Here is a 15,504-nt window from a genome sequence, read left to right on the forward strand (position 1 = left end):
AGCCAGAGGCGCTTATATTCTTTCAAATAGGAAGACTTGGTTTTGGGTATAACTTGGACTGATGTGAATCAGTCACTGATGTTTATCAGTGAATTCTCTCACTCCAGATTCCTCCTTTCCAGTCCTACTCTCCCTTCTTGGCTGGTATGACAGGGTTATTTGAGTCTGCAGCAGGGAAGGGAGGAGTGAAATGGGTAGAAACGGGAGTTGTAGTATTATCTCTGCAACTCACTGGGTGCAAGTATTATCTCTCCAACTCACTAGATGTGTAGCTCCAGGAAATATTTTTACCTTTCCTAAACCTAAAATTTCCTCATTATTTATCACATCAACATCCCATGGGTTTAAGAGGATTAAAAATGATAAAGGATATTTAAGCCATAAAATATAATTTATGCTTAATAGTTTATCTTGCTGTGTATGCGCAAACTTGTACTTAAGCTATTAACGAATTTTATATCTATGAAGGTGATTCTCTGGCTTCTTTGGCAAGTCATGGGATGGGAAGAGAGTCTCTTCATCCATCAAATTCTGTCCCCGTAAGTACATTTGAAGGCGGGGGTGGGGGGTGGGTGGAATTTCTATCCCATTCTCTGTGCCTTCTTATGAATTTCTGGTCTCCCTCTCCTGGTCTGCTTTTAAAAGGATCAGGTAGATTACGTTGGGTTTCTTCCAGGTAACAAAATCCATCTGCTACCCCCCTGCTGATGATGTCTTGAAGCTTACTGAAGATCCAACACAACGGGCCACCAGAGAGGTCCAACAATGACAGTCCCAGGATGTCAACAGGAACCCACAGGAGCATGCAGGAGTGGGCCTGACTTCTCTGTCCAACAGCAGCCTCAAAGGTGAGTAATATTGCAGCAGGATAGTCCTATCTTGCATAAACTGAAAGCACTTCTATTGCCCACCAGACTAATCTTTTGAAGTAATAGTTCCCATAAAGGTATTTTATTGTTTCAGAAAGGGCAAGCCCAAGATAGAGTGGAAAGCGATTCACGTGAGGTCATCAAAATTGTCCACTCCTTCCTGCATCCCAAATCTCTAGATTTCAGAACTGCCTCATGGAACCCCAAATCCCTAACATCAGGTGTTTTGTCATTCATCATCAGGGCAGAGAGCCGGGAACTCTCATGATGTCTTTCCCAGACAGTATGTTGGAAAGACATTGTTGGCCTGGGTTTGACATTCCAGAGTCTACACTATTGAAGTGAATGGAGAATTGTAATAATCATCTAGATATTCAGATATTCTACATTCTCTCTGGGCCATGCTCTACCACATAGGCTTCAGCTCCCATAATCCAAATATATTAGGTGTCTGTTTTTAACCTAAATTACTAAGATAACTGCTTGTAGTTTTCCATTTGAGGGGTAGACAAAGCCTCAGGTGAAACTTGAAGACCTAGGGAAGTGTCTCAGTCTCTAATTTATAAAATATTCTGTGTACTTCTTGATTTGCTGAGTGGTTGATTGGCTGGATTGAATAAGTAAGTCAATGTGGTGGCTTCAGGATCATGTGTGTTAGGTTTTCGTGTGTGTGCGTGTGTGTGTGTGTGTGTTTGCGTGTCTGGAGACAAATCACAAATATGAGGATTCTGAATTGTTCTGAAAAGTTCATGATATAAATAATAAAAACTGGTACAGTCAAAGGCCACTATTTGAATCTCTTAGACATCCATACTGTTTTTGGAAATGACATCAGAGGAGGTATGACTAAGTACTAAGAGTCACGTACATATATGGAGGTGGACATTGATGGCAAGCATCAGGATACACTCAAACTCCAACAGAGGCCCCTGTGCACCCCTGAAGGAGTGCTGAACTGTATCTCATACACCTCAGAAACCCTAATCTTATCTAGAATAATGAATCAAATGCTTGAACTATATAAAAAGTATCACCCATGCACATACCTATTTGTTAAAATATGGCTTTTGTTTAGGCTAATTTCAATAAGACGAGTAATACTCTCGTCTCTATGATTCTCTTAGAATGTGGGAAATTTCTCATGCATAGGCCCTTCCCTGAGCAGTAAGATGGGCATCTAGCTTGATTTACTGATAGAACGAGGGGAAAGAATCCAACTTAGGCTTATCTTCTCTTAAAACTGAATCAATAAATCATGGGCCTGATGGCAAATAAACTTACTGAAGCTATAGGAAAGCTTAGCATGGGCAGGCTATGACTGGCTGCCTTTGGGCCCTGCTGGCCAGCAGACTACTGGAATCCCGGTAACGGGCTTTCCTTTCACACCTGCAGGGTATCATCACATCGACATTTCCATCAGCCTGGAGCAGTGCCTTGCAGTCACTACAGAACATGTTAACAGCCAGCCTCCAGGCACACATGCCCTAAGATGTCCTCTCCACTATGTGGCTGTGTGTTTGGGGAGGGGTGTGCGAGAAGGGGAAGAACATTGTATTGCTGGCTTATGGCCCTTTGTGACAAGGAATACAGTCATAAGCAAAACCAACAGGCAGAAGGCGATGAAAAACAGGCAGTGTGGCAAAAGCAACAGACAGACGAGATGATCATGGGGTCCATCAGACACATTCCTAAATGAATACAACTGTCGCAGCCGCATGGAAGGTGCTGGTCTAACAGACTGAAACATTAGTCTGCTGAGCAACACTCCCACGCCTCCACAGAGTAGCATTTTTATTGCAGTATGTCTTTCATGGAAAAGGAACAAAACTTTAAATAAATCACAATTACTTATTGCTTAGTATTTTGGATAATAAATTCTTTAGTTTATCAGTACCTCAGGGCCTTCAAATGTGCATTCTTCAAATAGTTTCAATTACATATACATTCTTTCTCCTGAACAATAAATTATTCTTTAAAAAAAAGTAAAAGAAAAAGATACATAATTTTAAAGCAAAGGAAAACAAAAAAACATATATTTTTGACATTTATCTTAAACTTATATGAAAACAACTCTATGTTAGATGCTTAAATATAAATAATAGAGGACATTATGTTATTTACAATGTTACACAGTAAGTTGAGAGTAAAAAAACTGACATTAACTCATGAAGACAGTAAATGACTTAGGAAAACATCCAAGTAACGTACAATGTGTATTTACAAAAGAATATATAATAGAACTTGTGATATGTGGCCATTTCCCTTTGCCTGCATTTCTCTGCAGTGTTTCATGGGTCCTTGCAGATAGAAATCTCTGTGACTGGTGGAATGGAGCCCGTGCTAAAAGATAAAACAAGGCCTTCCTTATTTTCACCAATGTGAGCCATGCACCTTTTAACCCAGGCCAAAATAAAAAAGGAATAGTTGTGAGCAAGTTACCTTGGATAAACAACCTTTATATCAAGACAGTGACACCAAAACAAGGAAGATATGGTATGTCGATGTTCGGGACACATTCACATATACTCAGGCAGAGTGCCATTTGGTAGAAAGCATGAGGCCATCCAGGCAATCTTGGGGAAAAATTAAAAAGTCATACCAGCCAAGAAGGGAGAATAGGACTGAAAAGGAGGAATCTGGAGTGGGAGAAAGAAGTTTTGCATATACTGTGCTACCCTTCATGGGATACGATGTCAGACCCAGGGAGACAAGCTTGCTGTCAACCTTCTGGGCAATCTCCACCACCTAAAGACCCATGATGGCTCGCCACATGCTGGGAACATCGGTTCACGCTCCTTCTTTGGATAATCACTGCACTGTCTGAGTTTATGGACAAGTGTGGGTGAGAGCAACTAGTTACAGAGAAGTGAACACAGAGCTGGGGGGTTGCAACGCGCAGGCCCGTGGAACCGGTTGGGCTTTCTGCTCAAGGGGAGCTCTGGTCCTAGAGATGGAAAGACTGTCCTCGCTAACACGCCACCTCTGTGAGTGACCAGAATCAAGTCGGAAATAAAATTTCCTCTTGTCCTAACTGTTCATAGGTATTTGCGACCTGAAACCTTCATAGCTCTTTTCACACTGGGGAAAATGCTCAACGCTCTCAACAGATTGTATTTATTCCTGGAATTCTCCACCATGGGGCCCTTGGGTTACTCCAATGCCTGAAGATTTTTGAAACAGAAATTTTCGACTTTGAATTCATGGTAGGAATTTCTTTATTAACATAGTCTCTGAAAGAACCAAGCCTTCAAAGGCAATGTTAGCATAAGTTAGAGAAGCTCTTTGGGTCGACCGTCTTCCTCCCCCCTGCCATGAGCTTACTCGTTTCTGCACAACTGGGCAATTGGAGCAACTTGCACTGCCTGACAGGAGCGATGAAGGTACTGCTGAGCACAGAGAAAGGGGCTTGTGAATAAGGAAGGACAGTTTAGGATACCGAATACTAAGAGGAACACCAAGGACCTGCACACAGACACCTCTGTGGGTTGCAGAAACATGTAAGGAGCTTACGGACGTGACTCACGCCCAGCCCACATTTTCCCAAGACCTCCTTGTGTGTCACGTCTTCTTGTTAATGTTCACATAGAGATTTGGTGAAGAACCAAATTCAGTTCACCTGCAAGCAAGGAGCTGTTGCTCTCGCTGACTTCGTGCCTGGGACTCTGACCTCCCCACCAACCTGCTTCCCATTTTGTCCCATGCATCCCAGAAGGCCACTGGGAATCTAAGGAGAGCTCTAGCCTGAGTTGACAGATACCAGGCAGGGCATGAAAGGGGAGGTGCATTTTTTTCTTAATTCCCTTATTTTCCTGAATCAGCAGTCATCTCCAATGGTAACTCCCCTAGGCCTTCCTTGGACTTACAATCACAGAGAACATGCAAAGTTTAGACCCATCTTCATCCTCTTTTGTGACAGTAAAGCAAAAGGTAAGAAAGGGAGGGGGGCGGATGGACGATGAGGGCTGCAGATTGAGGTCAGTACACAGGAAGGGGTCACTTGCATAAGGAAAGGTGCAATCTTTCCAACACTACCAACGTTTCCTGATGAATCGTCACTTGTGGAAGGTTCTCGCTAGTCACAAATCACATGCACAGTGGCCATTCCTGACAAAAATGTTCATGCATAGTTATGGCCTAATCAAGGCAACATTTAAAAACAAGAGAAAAATCATGAGGAGAAGGGAGCGGTCAACAGAACTGTTTAAAACTGCAAACAAGTCACACAGCTGTTCTCCACCTGTGCCTTCTATACGTTGGCTCTTTGTAGGTGCCCTACAACAGAAATATTGCCTATGATGACCAGTCACCACCACACACAGCAGGCACCTTTCACTGCAGAAGTACTTCAGACCAACTGCTGAGTGTGCTGTGTAGGCTGGGTTTTTGGTGCCATGAGTCGTCTGTTCTCGAGCTGATTAGGACACAACCAATCACTAGCTCCAAAATCAGCGGAAAACCCTAGTCAGGAACGCTTGCACCTTTTGCAGCCATGGTTTGATCTTCAACTATAGATGACCTGCTGGGTCATTTCCCCGGAAAGTGAGGCGAGTCCTCTTATAAGGTGATGCATGTGCCCTGCTAGCTAGCCGGAGCCTGTCTTCTATGCTATCCCCCAAACCGTTGCTCTTTGTCAAGAAAAAGAAACCAAAATAAAGCAAATGGCAGCTCTTTTTTAGTGAGAGCAAGCGGTCTTCTGACTAAGAATATAGTTTTTAAAAAATCACAAGTTTACTTTCTTCCTAATATTTAACATTACTTAATGCAGTTTCCTGCTGTAATTAATAGTAGCATGCTGTTGGATCTACTATTATCTCAGAGCCCAATGAAGCGAACCTTTGGCTGGCAGAGTAGACACAACTCATTTCATACACTGAAAGCAAAAGAAAACTTCGTAGAAAAGAGAAGAGTATTTGGATGGATGTGCCATTACAAGTCGTACTGATCGGGTGCTACTAGAAGCAAACGGAGGGGCAGTTGCAAGTCTCGCGAATCATACATCCCGCCAACATCATAACGCAACGCACAAGAAGCCGGCGGAAAACCGAATATATGGGAGGTCTTGCTGAAATACTGTGGAAAAGCAATCACAGTAACTGTACAAAACTTGCTCTCAACGTAACAGAACATAAAGGCACCATTGATATCTTTCTCGTTTTGAAATACTGTAAAAAATTGCTACATATGGCACATAACACATTTTTACATACATATATTTAATTTATAAAAGTTTTTTTCTCCTGTTTTCTATTCGCAGAACTGCTAAAATAAAATAAATTGTTTAATTTAAGGTGGAATACTTTATTATATAAAATAAAGTTTTACAGGTGAATCTATGTGTTTATTTAGGTTTTATACAGCGATAGGGTCTTGGTTAGCGATTACACTAGTCAGCCTGGCCTGCAATTCTTCCTGCGGAGAGAAGCGGCCTGCTGGGTTAGTCCTGCTGTCCGCCAGGCGGAAGGCAGGTGCTGCCTCAAGGCTGGCGGCCAGGGGGTTCTGAATGCCCAGGAAGGGTGTATCTTCCCCTACTCTCTCATCTTCTGTCTCACTCTCTGAGTGAGTGCCCTCCGCACTTGCGTTGCTGTCCATTTCCAACCTGTTGGCAATGTGGCCATTGGGCTTGGTTCTTTTGGGCCGCCGGCTACTGGTGAGTTTCTTAACAGGCTCTTGGGCTGGCTCGTACTCCTGGGTGGTTTCATACTCCTCGTCCTCCACTATCCTCAAGGGGCTAGGGGGCAGGCTGTTGCTCTCATGCGCGGGGTTATGGTGGTAGGAAGTGAACTGCTGGGATTGGCGGTCATACTTCTCCCGCAGCCTCGGTGGTGTCACGAGAAGCAGAGGTCTCTCTTCTTCCACGAAGGGGCTGACTGCCATGGAGGGCATGGACACCGTCGTGCCGGACACAGGTGGAGACATTTCCGAAGGGGGTGATTTGGGGGAGCTTGGCGTGTGGAAATCTACAGGTGACATACGAGCCGGGGTCGTCATTGCTGACACGTACCTGTGTGAGCACAGAATACCCCGCGTGAGTGGTGTGGAATAAGAGGCATACAAGCAGGGAGGGGAAGGGGACAGAATTCATGATATTATAGAATCAGAAAACGAAGAAGTTCCATTCGTTTTATACATCTGGATTTTTAACGCGAAGGACACTCGGCACACTTGGAGTCTAACATTATGTAGCCAAGAGTTTCCTCACAGGAGTGCATGCAAGGATTGGCTAAGTGGCCTAACTCATGGAAGTTTTGGGGATTTTTCAGTCTCGTCATGATTTTAAACAAACGCCTGTGAGTCAAGGCCAGAGGGCACTAGGTCCTGGAAACCTTTCAGTTTACAAGGACCAAGGCGCAGGGATTTGGAAGGGAAAGAAGTATTACTTAAATACTATACCTTCCTAAAGGCCAAGGGGTCTTAGAGAATGAAGCCCAAATGGGGAATGGAAGAAGATCTAAGATGAGTTGCTGATAGCTGGATCTGCATGCATTTGGATCTGTGTGCCTTGTTTCTCCTTAGCTCAGCTATAAGGTTATGTCTTATGAAAAAAAAAGAGCATAGTAACTTAGATTTATTCCTGATAACAGTGTAACACATTTGTGTGCTTTTAGTTTTTCCATGAAATGCAACTTCTTCCCATCCAGTTTGCAACAAGCCATCTCAGTGACCAAGACATTCAGAAATAAGCCTGAGAGAACCTTGTGTGGGCTCCCTAACCATGTCCAATCTCCAGTGTACCTCTCATCAAAAACCCACAGCTGCTTCAATCTGCGGCTTATATTTTGTGACTGCTCAAGGGGTGGCCGTGCCATGGTACCTCATGTCCTGTTATATCCAATGGTGCTCAGGAAATCTCATCGTGAAGACACTGAGTGCATTCTTTTTTTAAACTATATCATGCAGAACAAGAGGACCTGACTGAGCACTGAGGAAGATGTGGCTTATTCACAGTCACATTTCTCCACTTCGATAAAAATGTTGCTGATGCATAGCACCAAGGGACTCTTTTCTTCACACAGGCATTCACAGACTCTAAATTGACATTAACCTGTGATGACACAGGACACCATTATCTGAACTCTAGCTAACAGGAACGGGAAGCCTATTAACTTTCCTGCTTTTCAGCCATGATTCAGAGTCATATGGATGTGGGGTCTGGCTCTGTCTAGGATGGGAAAGTGTCTAGAGATTGAAGTACGTGGGGCTCGAAGCTTCAGCTTTTGTTTGGGGGATACTTAAATCAAGCTCTCTGGGAAATGCTAATCCAAATTCAGCCAACGCCTAAAGGCGATGCATCTTTTCTCTCCATGATCTGTAGGCCCTGGTATATTCTGCAGTCCTAGATAAAACCTGTGGTATGCATGGAGGCCTACCACAGCAGGGAAATGTCAGCCTTTAAAAAGAAGTATCACATGTAGTGATGAAGAAAGAATTTATCCCTACACTCTTTTTCAGGTCTCAAAAAAGAATGAATTGAGACAGATAGAGTTTCTTAATACGTAAAGATACAATTGCATGAATTTAAGACTAATGTTTTCAACCGCTTTTGGACCACGCCTACTTTTTCACAGATGAATGACAGAGCAGCCTCTAATTCCAGAAAGTTCTGAAATACCATTTTGGGGTAAAAACCCTTAGAGACTGATCAGCAAGCTCTAAATGACCTGCTGGCCCAGAACTAGGCATCCTTTGGTATAAGGACTTCCCAGTCAGTCCATAAGTGGAAAGATTCTATCAGAATTATCTCCACCCATGTAACTCCCAAATAAGTATGGATTTAACATCACGTAAACCTTACAGCAAGTGGTCAAAGATTACACTGAGACGGTGATATATAAACAATGACACCATTTTGGGTTTGAAAATACACAAGTAATAGCTTTCTGATATGCTGCAAATGCTGGTTGGCTATACCTCTCTCCCAATTTAAGTGAAAATGAATAAAGAGAACCTGTGAGTTCAGTATTCCTATTAAGCATCCCTGAGTTTACTTTCCTCTGTTTTTTATTTTAACTTGTCTGTAACTCCCGCCAACCCAATCCAATATCCCCAGAAGATAGCCAAAACGTTTTGGAAAGGACCATATCAAAAGCAATATTGGCTTTGGAAACCAGCTGTGAAGACTGCCAGACGCTGCATACAAAAGATTTATTTATTCATCCCTTCTTCGAATTTTGTAAAAGGGATACTATATGGTAGGACACAAGCTTCGTTCCCCATGACAGTCGGCAATGACACAGCCCTTGATTTGATTTAACTGAGGCTGGGAGGTAAGAAAGAGCACGCGAGAACACGAGACCAGCTCCACCAGAGTTTGGGTAACTGGCAAATTAGAATTCTAGGAAAGGTCCTTATCAATCATCGGTGCCATCTCTCTAAAGTTACAGCTGAGAAAACTGAGATCCCAAGCGGGTCTGAGCCTAAGGTCAGAGCTAGGAACTCCAAGTTTGCTCCACCTTCCGCATCAAACCATTCCCAGACTCTTTAAGAGTCTGTTGCCTGTCAGCCACTGGGATGATGCGAGAAGCTCGGAAGAAATGAGTTAAAAAAAAAAAAAAGATGACTTCATCAGCTAGGAACCTCCTAGAACAGGCAACTGCTGCCCTTTATTCCCATTAGAGTAGATTTCCTTAGGTGAGACCGCAGGTGCTCCTGGGGATTCCCCTACTGCGGTTCTTTCTCCTCTGCAACAGCTTTGCCCTTCGGTTTTACCTTTCACTATGAGGAGAGTCTCGGTAGGAGTCAGGGGTTTCTCTGGCATGCCTGAGGAAGCTGTTACACTCGCGAGGGCCTCCCACGCCATTAAGTCGTCCTCTCGGGCCCCCAGTGGGGCTGCTGTGCCTACTGTTTTCTACTGATGACATCATGATTACAGAGTGGCTTTCCGAAATGATGCTTTCAGTGTGCCCATTGCTCCAGCTAGAGGGGAAATGTGAGAGGCGAAGAGATACAACACTTATATATTTCTTAATTACATGCCAAAATGGAAACGAAAGGAAGCGATCTGGTAACTATTTCTAATCATTGGTGTAACAGCAGTTCGCTACAACATGACTTGTCTCAGAATAGAATTATCAGAAACATAACTTGCTCTAGAAAGGATTTAGAATGGCTTTGTAAGGACATAGCCTATGTATTTGTTCACCCATTTGATACATATTTACCAAATGGCACTAGGTACTGAGTATTTGTACAATCTCTCTATTCTTTTGTGGCTTAAGTTAAGGAAATAGCTGGCCTGTGGAGCTGCATTTGGCAGTCCAGTGCTGCTCTTGGTGGCATGCACTCACATGGGTCACCAAGACATCGGAGGATTTCAAGTTCAGCTATGGAACCAATTTGCATGTGCATTTCCAAGGGCAGCCCAATCATCGGAAGAAATCAACTTCTAAGTATTATATAGCACCGAAGACAGACTTTTTCCACTGTAGCAATTCAGGGAGTGGTCGTGCATGAGTAAAGACAATCTCTAAAATGGGGACCCAAAATCCTGTGAGTAGGTATTATTTTCATTTCCAGTCATGAAAAACTTGAGGCTCAAATTTAATCAGCAATGAAATGGCAGAGCCAGTTGATGTCCAAGTCTGTTTTTGTCCCAAACTATACATTTTACTATATGTCCCTGCCTCATAAGTGAGTATCTCCTGTTCCTTTCTTAGGCAGTGAGAGAAAAAGACAATGTATACAAATTTACTCCTGGAGGAATGCCGCGTAATTTTATTTTTCCTTCTCATACCTGTGACTAGGAGTCTGAGTGACAGTGGTGGAGTGGTGAGCTGTTGAGGTATAGTGACTGGTGGAAAAAGATGTCTCCGCTTCTCTCTCAACAATATGCTCACTAGAGATGACATTTTTAGAGACGTATTGCTGGATAAACAAAGAGACACAACTTGAAGATTCATATTAACCAAACAGCAACATCAGCATCACACACAAAATCTATTCTAAGCACATATGCTTCGTAATATGTACAATATTCACCATCTGATGGCAAATCGTACCCTGGCTACATGGCCTTTAAATTCAAGAAATGAAATTAATAAATTATCCTTTGGATGTGCACACAGAGCAGATTCTATAGTTTTGACTGCATATTATCAGAAACAGACCTTTTCCTTCTACCTAATTTCCAACTGAAAATGTGACTGGAATTCAATACAAATCTCTGCCCGATATTCATTTTTGTCATAGTCATGTTTAACGGAAAGAAGGTTAACAGATAGTTGAGTGGAACAAAAGCATAGAGATGGTTTGTTTTGTTTCAAATTTCAAGTCAGTGGAGGGATTTTTTTAACATCTCTCCATTTGGGATCTACCTTTCCTTTTCAATTTCCCAGCGCCCATGTTGCTCTAATGATATCACCGAAATTTTTGACTTCTTGTCGGTGGTAAGACTAACACGGCCACTGAGAGGTCGGAAGGATATACAGAAGTTGTTGAGGTCACACATCTTGATGAAGCACATAATGTGTAGGGGGCGCGTAGCCAGGGTTAGTAGATTCCACTTTATTTTCATCACCAAATCACCCTTGCTATTACTCAAGTAGATTTAATATTCACTTCAATCAGTGAAAGGAGCGCATTTTGAAGTCGTGTGTTAAGTATTAGTTTTACACCAATTGAGTAAAACAACAGAAAAAGGCATGTAAAGGAATACCCTCAGTTGCAGTGGGGACTTTATAAGCAATAGGCTGTGGGATCTAAAAGAACATGATGTATTTAAGGAAACTCCCCAAATATACAACTTAAATTACATTTGAAACTCTAGTTGGGTCTTTTAGTGGAAAGACTATTATTCCATGTGGCTCTTTCTGGGATGGAAGGTTAGCTTGTTTTAAGGCAAAGATGGTGATGTCATCAATAATGGGCTCTTCCTAGCCTTGTACCATTTCACTCTTGGTCCTTGAAAGGCAATGTAACCTTAGTGAATCTAATGAAAATAATACTTAACAATTATTGAACACTCGCTGAATGTCCCCAGGCTAAGTGTTTTACATGGATTGTCTTATTTAATGTTCACAGAGCTTTCTGAAGTAGGTATTATTTTTAGGCCTGTTGTCTTCATGAAGAAATAGGGTCGAGACAGATTAAAGCCCAAAGCAACACAGCCTGAGACACAATTGGAATGCAAGCAGCCATTCTGCTCTCCTATATCTTATAACAGACATTGTGACAGATTGGAAGTGTGTCTGGATGTAGTGAATGCATTTATCAACTATGCAGAACGTTCTAATGAACACTGGTAGGTGGAGGAAGGCAGCAAAATATACTAATACATCAGCACTTTCCTCTGTCCCTGGAAGGCCTTTGCTACAAGTCTTGCTGAAGGTAACCACCAAGACTGAACTGGGGTCTAGGATAGATTTACTCCACACAAAAGACACATTTTCCTCGGGTAGAAAATGGTACTGAATGTAGTCTTCAAGCTCTGCCTACAAAAGCCAAGCATCAGAGGGAAATGAAGAAAACAGGAAAAAATTATGGTGCAATAGGAAAACCAATACTCCAAAAGGCAGGAAAGCGGAGTCTAGCTCTGGGAGGCTAGAAAGATTGTATCTAAAGACTCTTCCGAATGTATATCTCTTCATATCTAAAAGCCTAGCGTGTGGTAAATTTTAAACGGAATGTTTGAGTGATTGAGGATCTATTTCATCTGGGGGGTCTGACATCCTATAGAAAGACTCAGGGAATAAGGAAGCATCGTTCTTTCAGTTTTGCCACTGAGAAGTGGGTTTGGAAAGTCACTTGGCCCTTCCGCACCCTCACTTTTCCCTTGGTAAATCAGAATCAGTAAATCATCAGGCGCTGGGAAACGCCTGTACTAGAAATCACTCTAGGGCCCTTAGCTCAGTTATTAGTACTAATCAGTTATAGACTGGAATAGCCTTCATTTCCAAATCATAAAAAAAAAAAAAAAAGTATTTCCTCCTGAATCTCGTGTCATTAATTTTATTATTTTTGTGTGTGTTTTTCTTTTCTTTCTTCCAGTCCTGGTCTCCCTGCAGAACAAACCCAATCTTATTATCCCAACCTCTTAATGAACACTTTATAAGAGGAAATGTGCTGATGTTACAGGAACCAAATCCACTTTAAAAAATGTTCCCATTCTTTCCTCCTGGAGAAACCCAGGATTCCTGGAAGTCATGGTGATTAATGGAAGTAGCTAAGAGCCTAAGAGCTTTAGAAAATAAACTTCAAGGTGCCTGAACAGAGGAGAGATGTTCAGCTTTTCCACTGGCCAGAGTCAACATACATTCACCAGCTGGACGTTCTCGGGGGGCGGGTTGGGGTGGTGAGGCCCATTCGCTATGTTCACCATGTTGTTTCGTTCAGACCGAAGACTCTGCCGAAGCCGATCATGAAGCTTTTTCCGTTGTTTCCTGCATACGAAAACGGGAGCATTTGTTTCCTTTTCTTATTATTTGGCACAATTTTTTATTCTACCAACATGTAACTCAGGTAGATTAGTGGTGGTGAGAGGAGAGGGTGTCCCACTCCATATCAGAATCTGCTTATGGACAGATGTGGAATCCCACATTCCTAGTGAATAGATTTAAGAAGTTGGGCTATAGAAATTTAACTGGACTGCTGAGGGATAAGGAAAAAAAAATGAGAAGATACATCAAGTTGATATTTGGCTCAAACACCAACTTTCATCATCAATCCATTTTTGCCCAAGTCTTCCACATGGTCATCTGTCTTAGGTAACAATGTGTGCTCTACAATTGATGAGGCTGATTGCAATTTCATTTATAATTTTGCCTGTGGGTCTCTTATGGAAATGCAGTTAATTTTGAATCTGTACTTCATACACAGTGTGGGTGCATGTATAGCATTGTACGTGAGCACAGATAGGTACATATTTTGCCAGTAGATTTAGCACAGTTTAACATGATCTCACTCCAGAAACACTTTTTTTTTGTATAACTGGGCAACGAGTATTTGAAATATTGAGGCTGAATCTAGTAAGAATAAGGTAGATTCTATTAAGGCTTATCTCTATTACTCAATTCTGGCAATACATTAAATCTTGGGGTACTGGGGTGCCTCGGTGGCTTAGTCGGGTAGGCATCCGACTTCAGCTCAGGTCATGATCTCACAGTTCGTGAGTTCGAGCCCCACGTCGGGCTCTGTGCTAACAGCTCAGAGCCTGGAGCCTGCTTTGGATTCTGTGTCTCCTTCTCTCTGCCCATCCCCTGCCTGAGCTTTGTCTCTCTCTCTCAAAAATAAATAAATGTTAAAAAAGTTTAAACAAAACCCCAGGGTATTAAGAAAATGCCAACCATGCCCATAATTTTATGGTACAAAAGCATATTGTCTTTGTTCCTCAATGCAACATTCAGGCCATGATAATATCCCCATGAGTAGTTTTGGTAAGAGAGTTTATGTGATGGAACGCGAAAACAAAACAAAACTGTTAACATTATTTCCCACTTGAAGAGGATATTCTACATAAGAGAGAAAAGTGTAGGGAATCCAGGCCACACGGTAATTGTGTTTGTTCACAGGCATCCAGCTTAAAGGGCCAGACACAGTGAACATACATCTGCTTTAATGTTTTCTCTTATTCCTTCAAAGCAAGATTTGCTTGATTGTCCTTCCATGAGATTCCTTTTGTACATCTCATACTTGGAGAGCATTTGAATGGGCAAGCGCATTAGATGGAACAGAAAGACAATCACAATAATGCTTTAAGAAACCTGCATTCCCAACATCACCGAGTGTTTCCTTTATCTCCTAAGTCTGAGTGCGGAGCGGAACACGTCCACGGCAGAGATAGGACAGGTGCACCTTGGTCACCTAACGCTGTCCTCTCAGGATGTGGTAGGCACACCCCCATCCACACGCATGTGCATGAGCCACACAGGCCTGCCCTCCACCCCTTTTCTTGGTCACAGCCGTGGTCAATGACCAGAAATCTTCCAAACACTTTCACACGAATAGGCAAAGCTTTCTAGTTATGTGATTATAAAGGGTCCTCCAAATAGATTATTCAGAGGGAAAAAAATGAGAAGCCATGTCCCCCTGTATCCCCACCCCGCTTTTCAAGACTAGGCTGTTGAATCTGCTTTGTGCAAAGCCCCGCCGGCTGAGCCGTCTCTGTGCGAAGGAGAGAGAGGCATGGAGGAGGAAGTTTTACTTGGTTTTGCAGTATGCCACCACACACATGATGCCGACCACAAGCAGGGCGATGCAGATGCCGGTGATGGTCAGCACTCTCTTCTGGTAGAGCTCCTCGGCTTCTGGAAAGGGATGAGAGCAGACGTCACCAAGGCCCCCTTACACCTGCCAGGACTTAACCACTCAACAGTTGGCATGCTGCGTGGCATTGTCCATGTTCACGAGAAAGTAAATACGAGACAACTCATTACTTTTGCAGACATACTTAAGGTACAGCATACTCTGCACTGTACTTTGAGCATAAACAACAAAGCCAGCTGGGGCCATTTGCAATCAAAAAAATTACACGATTACGTTACTTTACTTATAAGCTGCAGGTATATATGTATTAACTTGGCAAATCATCAACATTGATTATAAAATAATTATTTAGTTAAAACTGTAGTTTTTAATTAAAAATAACATCTCTTGCAAAGACAACAGGAATCAATGCCAATAAAAAGAGATGGGTTTGGAAACA

The 15,504-nt window shown here is 42.5% G+C and overlaps 1 protein-coding gene across 6 annotated transcripts in view; it reads right to left on the minus strand.

Moving 5' to 3' along the window:
- Window positions 1-2,702: 2,702 nt before the first annotated feature.
- NRG1 (neuregulin 1) overlaps window positions 2,703-15,504 on the minus strand; it is a 182,372-nt gene continuing 169,570 nt past the window's right edge. For 3 of the 6 annotated variants that reach the window (XM_077760764.1, XM_077760777.1, XM_077760776.1), the window contains 5 exons: window positions 15,004-15,106; window positions 13,117-13,243; window positions 10,600-10,730; window positions 9,576-9,782; window positions 2,704-6,870 (listed from right to left, as the gene is read on the minus strand). In XM_077760764.1, coding sequence (XP_077616890.1) covers window positions 6,219-6,870; window positions 9,576-9,782; window positions 10,600-10,730; window positions 13,117-13,243; window positions 15,004-15,106 — 1,220 coding nt within the window. In that variant the 3' untranslated portion in view covers window positions 2,704-6,218. Of the gene's footprint in view, window positions 6,871-7,259; window positions 7,402-9,575; window positions 9,783-10,599; window positions 10,731-13,116; window positions 13,244-15,003; window positions 15,107-15,504 lie in introns of all 6 variants that reach the window. The other 3 variants (XM_077760756.1, XM_077760759.1, XM_077760770.1) reach the window with 2 other exon arrangements.

The sequence above is a fragment of the Crocuta crocuta genome, unplaced genomic scaffold (assembly GCF_008692635.1).
Source record: "Crocuta crocuta isolate KB4526 unplaced genomic scaffold, BGI_CrCroc_1.0 scaffold546, whole genome shotgun sequence".
Taxonomy (NCBI): domain Eukaryota; kingdom Metazoa; phylum Chordata; class Mammalia; order Carnivora; family Hyaenidae; genus Crocuta; species Crocuta crocuta.